The 8,509-nt window shown below is 41.9% G+C and overlaps 1 protein-coding gene across 5 annotated transcripts in view; it reads left to right on the forward strand.

The window, feature by feature from the left end:
• CEP120 (centrosomal protein 120) overlaps positions 1–8,464 on the forward strand; it is a 76,965-nt gene extending 68,501 nt beyond the window's left edge. For all 5 annotated transcript variants that reach the window (XM_006167471.2, XM_027767858.1, XM_006167473.2 and 2 more), the window contains 2 exons: positions 377–522; positions 6,595–8,464. In XM_006167471.2, the coding sequence (XP_006167533.1) occupies positions 377–522; positions 6,595–6,829 (381 nt within the window). In that variant the 3' untranslated portion in view covers positions 6,830–8,464. The remainder of the gene's footprint in view (positions 1–376; positions 523–6,594) is intronic.
• Positions 8,465–8,509: the final 45 nt, after the last annotated feature.

Here is an 8,509-nt window from a genome sequence, read left to right on the forward strand (position 1 = left end):
TCAGCCGAGCACGGTAAAGCGAGCGATGGCTAGCTTCGGTAATTACTTCTTGGGAGCTGCTTTAACCCCGGTCTCCGCGGTGACTTACTGTGTTGACAGCAGCCTCTTTCTTCGTTCACCATCCTTTTCCCTGTGGTGTTCAGTTAACCACAATCACCAGTTGGGCTACGGACGGTTATGGCTTCATAGCAAAGAGAGACGGGAAAGTTTCTAGAGAGAACTGGAACATTTCCACACAGTACGTTACTTACAGAATTGGCAGTGTGTGGTTATATTATGGGATATTGTCATAAAGGATTATAATAACAAGTCAAAGTCATATAAAATGTATTTATTCCTAATATTAAAAATCTGGCTTGTTTTTGTTTCTTTTAAGAAAGAGCAGGAAAGTCAAATGGCTCGTCTTAAAAAGCAGCAGGAAGAACTGGAACAGATGAGACTGCGTTACCTGGCGGCCGAGGAAAAAGACACAGTAAAAACCGACCGGCAAGAGTTGTTGGATATAAGAAATGAATTGAACAGGTATAATAACTGAAAAAGGGTTTCATTTTTCTTAAAAGTGCTAATATGACTGCCTGTTAATTGGTTATTATCCTAGGGAGGGAACAACTTCAGCAGATAAAGCAGATCATTATATAAAATGTAACAGCGTAATGGCTATGTCGCTGAACTCTCATGTAGTTGACTGCAGTTCGAGTCCTGAACCCAGTGGCTTAAACTCACGCTGGGCGCATGTGCATGCTTGTCCAAGATCCCGAGAGGAGAATAGAGGAGAAGGGATTGTGGCATGGCCATCCCCCAGGAGGTGATTTTTCACTTTTTGTCTCTCTTTCTGGCGGGTGCACGTATCCTATAGCAGAAGTCTCCCCCCCACACCCAAAAACTAAAGTACAAGGCTTGTATGATAGAAAACTCTATGCCAGAGACCATTACACTCCAATTTTTTTACTGCGAATATAAATATGTCTATTTAACTCTTGTGTTTTCATTCATGGTATTAATACATTATAATTTATTTTATGTGACTAAGGATTATTACTATTGACTAGACTGAATTTTGAATTCCATAAAGTATAAGAAACTTTATATTAGTATCAGTAATAAAATAGTCTTTCTTAAGACTATTTGTTGGGAACCAGCAGTTAGCGTAATGGCTATGTCACGGGACTCCCACGTAGTTGACCGTGGTTCGCGGCGCGGACCCGGTGGCTTAAAACTCATGCCGGGCGCTTGTGCCTGCGTGCCCAAGATCCCAAGAGGAGAATGGAGGAGAAAGGATTGCAACGTGACCATCCCCCCTGGGGGGTGATTTCTCGCTTTCTGTCTCTATGTCTCTCTCTGTCTGTCTGGCGAGTGCACACATGCCCTATAGCAGGAAAAAAAAAAATACTATTTGTTGAGCTTCCTGGGTGTTGGGAACCGTTTTAAATACCTTATATGCCCATTTCCTTTCTTTCTTTCTTTCTTTTTTTGACCTTCGAAACAACTCTTTGAAGAAGTGTTATCTTCGTTTTATTTTATTTATTTTAAAAGAATTCTTTTATTTAACTTTATTTATGTATTTTAATTTGACCAAAGAGAGAGAGAGAGAGAGAAAGCAAGCCGCCAGGTTCAGGACTCGAACAAGGGTTGGCCATGTGGGAGTCCAGCACTCTTAACCACCACGCCACCTGCCAAGCCATTATCTGCATTTTAGAGATGAGGAAATTAAGGACTAAAGAGACTGGCTTAAATACCTTTTTCATGCAGCCGGTAAATTATGGAGCCAGAGTTCACCTCTGATTCCAGAGACTGTTTTCAATTACGGTGCTGTCCTGGGCCTCTCCAAGTTGTCTTGTTCACTAATCACTGCTTCAGCAGGCTCAGGTCATTAATGATGAGGAAGCAGTGTAAGTGCAAATAAGTGTTTTTGGTGATATGACCTTTTAGCCTAGTTTATTAAGAGACCAGTATACTTTATTTTTATTTATTCATTTATTTATTTAAATTTTTTTAAAATCTTGCTGTAAGGCACATGCGCTGTCCAGATAGAGACAGATGGGGCCGGGTGGGAGAGTGAAAAAGCATCCCCAGCAGGGATGGCTATGCCATAGTCCTTCTCCTTCTTTCTCTTCTTGAATTCTTTTGGAGAGGTTTTTGGAGTTTTTTTTGGTTGTTGTTTTTTTGCTATAGGGCTCATGCGCTCGCCAGAAAGACTGAGAGAAACAGACAGAAAGTGAGAAATCACCCCACAGGGGGCATGGCTACGCTGCAGTCCCTTTTCCTCCATTCTCCTCTCGGGATCTTGGGCATGCACGCACATGTGCCTGGCGTGAGTTTAAGCCACCAGGTCCGGTACTTGAACTGCAGTCGACTACATGGGAGTCCAACGACATAGCCATTACTCTAGCTGCTGGTCCCTCTTCTTGAATTCATCACACTTGCATGTGCACCTGGCATGATTTTTCAGGTCTCTGGGTCTGGGACTTGAACTGCACAATCAGTTGTGTAGGGTCCAGTGCCTTAACCTTCATGCAACCTGCTAGCCCAACTAAAACGTTTTTGTTTGAGCAAAGCATACTGTCATAGTTCAGACTACCACAATGAAATATAGACTGGGGAGTTTTAATAAAACAGAAATTTATTTCTCACATTTCTAGAAGCTGCACGTCAGAAATCAAAGTGCCAGGACCACTTTCTGCAGGGCCACTGTTTTGCTGGGTCCTCACAGGTGGCAAGAACAAGCTCTCTAGTGTCGCTTCCTATGAGTGCGTTAATCCCTTCATGATGGTAGCTCCTGTAAACCCCAAAGGCTCCATCTCCAGATACTGTCCATCAGAAATTAGAGCTTGAACATAAGAATTTGGGGGGATAAAGTCTCCCTTGCCATCTCCCTGCGTGAACCGGAGAAAAGGCAGTCACTGTACCCGAGGAGGGTGTCCAGGCTGAATTAAACCTCCGTAGAGGGAAAGTGAATGGATGACTACAGTTGTGAAAGGTAACTCCGAGTGCCATGCTTGTAGGGCCCAGTGTGTGCTGCTGCTGTTCGCTTTCATTCTGCAAGTGTCTACAGTGTTGTCAATTTAGAAGATGGTAGAAATTGGGGGATTCTAACATGAACTTGCCCTCCAGAACTTTGCTGTCCTATGTAGCGCCTTTTGTGGTTTCTGGTTAGCAGATACACTGGACACAACTTCTGCTGTGGCCATAACTAATGACATGCACGTCAGTCAGGACGTGGGGCGTTAATCTACAGCAGTGTAAAAAGTGCCCGAGTGGGTGATGCACAAAGGAAAGTGGTTGAACTTCCCGGTACCTGGCTTGTCAGTGCGTCATTAGTTCGCCTAGAGGACCTCGTTCCTCCTAGATACCTGTAAGAACTAGGGTAGGGAAACTGGCAGGTGAGTGGCGAAGGGCACTAGACTCCCACATAGCCAACCACGGTTCAAGTCCCACACCTGGTGGCTTGCTTTCTCCCCTCCCTCAAGCACCGTCCCTCTCTGGTCAAATTAAAATAAATAAAGTTAAATAAAATAGTTCTTTTTAAAAGAAAAAGAATTAGGGTAGGGGAAACAACTGCTAAGAAGTGTATTCTTACCCAGCCACACGGATTACACAGTTCCGGTGGAAAGGTTTGGTACCAGTATGGTGATGATCATTCGTTTCCTACCCAAGTCTGAGCTCGGTGCCCTCACTCTAGTTTCATTTCTTAGAACAGAAGGTATCTGTTTGGTATCTTTCTTGGACTGGATACTTAGTTTGCTTTTCAGTTGTGAGGAATTTTAGGCGTTTTATGTTACAGAAAGTGATCTGAACACGCAACTTTGTACTTCGGGCAGTTGTCCATTCACACTTCCAGTGCGCAAGTCCCGGGTTTGCTGGGGCCACACAAACGCCCATAATCCAGGACGGCCGAGGCTGGGGTAGACTGTGGCATGAACACCTTGTTAGGGATGCCTCCCTGGCCCCCTCCCTCTTTATAGAAGAAGTGAATGAAAGTAAATTTCCACAGCCAGTTATGTACAGGAATGTATCTAGTGGCTCAATTGAACACCGAAGTAAAACATATTTCGTATCCAGACTTAGTCTCACTGTCACTTAGTGTCCATACCAAGTGTCACTGCCTCTCAGTTTTCCAGACAGTGTGCTCGGTCACATTCTGCTGGAAACACTGAAACACAGGCCCGGCTGCCATGGCCTGCACGGCTGAACCCATACTCCGAGTGGGGTGGCTGTGGGTTATAGAATAAATACAAAAACAAGGTCCCGACTCTGATGGAGGTAGTCAAGAGCCACTCTCAGGTTTATTCTAAAGGGCAGGAAAGGGGGGAAGGGGAAGTGGAATACAAAGCCAGGTGTTTCCAGATGTTAATTGGCTGAAGAGCGAAGACCTCAGGTGCCATGTAGTTCTCAGTAAGCTTTGTCTTGGCCTTTCCTGATTAGCTTCCTTTAATCACACCGCCCTGCAGTTTCGACACAGGCCGAACACATGTTCTGTATTCATGGCTCTCACTAGCCTTGCTGTGGTGGCCCGGAGAACCATGTCTCTGCACGTGTTGAGAAGTCACCATTGTGGTGTTCAGATCCGGGCTGGTCCCGACACCTCCTAGCACCTGTCCTTTCCATTATCTCTAGAGGAGATCATCATAAGTGTAACTTGAAGGTGACCGTACAGGGGCCAGCAGCTGGCATGGCGGTTAGGGCACTGAACTCCCACATGGCCAAACATGGTTTGAATTAAGACCTGGGGGCGGGCTTTCCCCTTCCTCCCCATCTCTCTGAGGACTATAGCAACATTAAAAAGTAATAGTAAAATAAATAGAAGATATCCATACAAAACTTTAACATGTACATGTTCTTTTGAACTAGACATTTACATTTACATAATTTCCCTTTCTACAAATAGAAATACAGTATCCACAACAGTAGGGACTTTTTTGGGAGCAGCAGATGGCATAATGATTGCGTCACTGGACTCCCACATAGTCAACCATAGTTCAAGTTCCAGACCCCACGGCTTAAAACTCACACTGGGCACGTGTGTGTGCATACCCAAAAATCTCTAGACAGGAGAATGGAGAAGGGATTGCAGAGTGGCCATTCCCCATGGAGAATGATTTCTTGCTTTCTGTCTTTCTGTTTCTTTGGTGAGCACATGCACCCTATAGCAAAAATCTCTCTAAAAGGAAAAAAGAAAAACAGTAGCGAACTTTTCTTCTTGATTTACTGTAGTATCTCCAATACTTGTTCGCACAAACAATTTTTTTTAAAGAGAGATTTTTGCTATAGGGCATGTAAACTTGCCAGACAGAGACAAAAAGCCAGAAATCAAGAAATCAACCCCCAGGGAATGGCCACACCACAGTCCCTTCTCCATTCTCTTCTTAGGTTCTTGGGGGCACGCACACACACGTGCCCGGCATGAGTTTTAAGCCCCCAGGTCTGGGACTTGAACCGCGGGTCAACTACGTGGGAGTCCAGCGACTTAACTATTACTCTGTTTGCTGTTGCACAAATAAATACTTGTTAAATGAAGAGTAGGAAAAAAATTACATTCAAAACAACATCAACAAAGATTTTAATAACTTAAAGATCAAAAATGAAGGATGACAAAAAATTTAGAAAAATATTTTATGTAGGAAAATATTCACATGTAAATAAATGAAAAATATACAACATGGCACAGAGTGTCTTAATTTTTTTAGGAGAAAAATTAAATATCTGGGTCAGCAGGAGGTGTAGTGGTTAAGGTGCTAGACTCCCACATGGCTGACCATAATTCTAGCCCCGGATCCAGAGGCTTGAAACTCATGCCAGGCATGTGGGTGTGCGTGCCCAAAATCCCAAGAGGATAATGGAGGAGACTGGATTGCAGTGTGGCCATCCTTTTGGGGGGGTGATTTCTAACTTTCTCACTCACTGTCTGGTGAGTGCATGCACCCTATAGCAAAAACCTCTCTTAAAAAATATTAGTTATGCTTAATGTGCCATATACATGTGTACTTTTTTTTTAATAGAAAAGAAACACAGATCAATTATCTCTGGGTGTTAAGATTATAGGTGATTTTCATTTTCTTCTTTACACAGCTCCAAAATTTCTAGTTTTCATTTTTTTTTTTAAGGTTCATACATTTTATAATTAGAAAAGCATGCATTATTTTTGGGACCAGAAGAGGGTACTGTGGTTAATATGTTGGATTCCCATATAGTTGACTGTAGTTCTAGTCCCAGACCCTGCAGCTTATAAACCATACCAGATGCGTGTGTGTGTGTGCCCCAAATCCCGAGAGCTGAGTGGAAGAAAAGGGATTGTAACGTGACCATCTCCGCCCCTCCCCCCCCCTTTGTGGGGCAGATTTCTCACTTTTTCTCTCTCTCTGTCTTCAGTGAATGCACATGCCCTATGGCAAAACCCTTAAAAAATTAAACAAAAACCCAAAACTGCTTTTTGTGCAGACTGTCAGTAGCCAAGGAAGACATTCGTTTTTATTTAATTTCTGAAATATTACCAAAACCTTATTTTACCATGGAATCATTTTGTTTTTTAAATAGTGTTTTTACAAACCTCAACAGTTATGTGTTGCCTAATACAGTGACGTGTCCTTGACTTCTCAGGTTAAGGCAGCAAGATCAAAAGCAGCCCCAGGATTCCAGAGAGATCGCAAGTAGGAGCGTGGAGGGCCCGCACAACCGAGCGCTGGAGGAGGGGCTGGAGGACTACCTGACGCGCCTGATAGAAGAGAGGGATACCCTGATGAGAACAGGCGTCTACAGTCACGAGGATCGAATCATAGGTGAACTGGACCGGCAGATCAGAGAGGTTCTGGCCAAAAGCAATGCCAGTAATTAATGACGTTTGGAAAATCTCTGCAGAGACTCCAGGTCTACATTTTAATTTCATTGTAAAACCCTCAAAAGTGGGGAAAAATGGATATTTTTCAAATGCTATTTTCAATTTTTGTAAGGAAAATGGTGTATGTTATTGTACAGTATTTATTTGGTTTTCTTGTACTTTATGCTACCTCCCCCACGCTGGTTGTATTTGTAATTGCATTTTATATACTCATTTTAAATGACTTCTCAGTGTTTCTCAGAGTTTATAATCTGATGGCTAACTTTCCAAGCAGCTTTTTATTAAATTTATAGGAGAAATAGCTGCAGTAATTTCTAGTTCTCATAATTTTTCATATTGAGCCAGAAGAGTATATGTTGCACTTTAATGCCATGCCCTATCCCATTTGAAGGCAGGTATCTTAAAGTTGAGACCAAGTGTAAATGTAGCTGGTTTTATTTAATTCTAAATGACCTCATTTTACATAACCTTTTTTTCTCACCTAACTTGTAGTATTTGCAAGTGACAAGTTTGAAAACAAAGCAAGATCAATGCAGAGAAGTCATATGACACATTGGGTGACAGAGTGGTCATTTAATTAAATAAAGTTAATATAGAATAAACTCGTTTCAAGAGCTGTTCAATTTTCAAATCTTCATTGCACTCTTAACTTTTAAAAACATGAAATAATAGCTAAATACGTTTTTCTCTGTCAGTCTTCTGCTCAATATGGCATTGTTTTCTTTTGTTAAAAATTAGAGGTTTCTTTTTATTTTCCAGTGATAGTGATAATACTTAGCTATTAGCTCAAACCCTCTGTTACAGACCATGAAAACAGACACATACAGGTTTCAGTTTAAAAAGAGGGAAAAATCAACTATTTTTTACTGTCCCTAACTATAGTCACCCTTCCCAAAGTCCATGGAATTAAGGCACCGTATGCGTAGTGCCAAGCTCTGTGCCCGCTGAAAGAGCCCCTCCCCCAGATGCTTCAGGGCCGGCCTTCATCCTCAGAGCAGCACTGGCACCTCCTTTGACAGCGTCCTCAAAGTCTATAGCAAATCCACAGATTAGGTTGCATCTTAAACTATATGTAGTTTAGATTTTTTGATTTCTAAATGTAATAAATTTAGGTATGTACTCTAGAAAGTATATACTATTTAGCAGAATAGGCTGATTGGCAACATGAAATAAATTTAATTTTCAACAAGGTACATTTCTTGTTTGGGAAATTAAAGTCCATATGCACATTGTATGCTGTATTTTTTTTCCTTATTAACAAAGTATTAATCTTCTAAAAACAACCCAGCAGTAAATACAGAGAAAGAAATGACTGAATGACAAGATAATGAATCTGTGAATCATAGCAGGAATTTGAAATACTAATTATGGTTAGATGTTTCCCCTCATTAATTTTTGTGCCACACGAATGGAACAGAAGTATTATTTTTGTTTTGGTAGGCCTCTGGCAAAACACTGACTGCATTTGATTGTGTTGTGTGCTGCCTCTGACGGTTTTCAAACACTAGAGGGGGCCTTAGATTTAAAGAAACCAAAAGGACTTTTCTAACATGGATGCGTAGTTGATTTTGCCTTCTGTAAAGCCATCTTTGACCATTGTACTTTCACAAATAAAGCGCTGTTTGTTAACCACGTCTGATGGTCTTTCAGAGAGAAAGTCTAGTTTCCACGTGTAAG

Source organism: Tupaia chinensis, unplaced genomic scaffold (genome assembly GCF_000334495.1).
Source record: "Tupaia chinensis unplaced genomic scaffold, TupChi_1.0 Scaffold144806_1, whole genome shotgun sequence".
Classification (NCBI taxonomy): domain Eukaryota; kingdom Metazoa; phylum Chordata; class Mammalia; order Scandentia; family Tupaiidae; genus Tupaia; species Tupaia belangeri.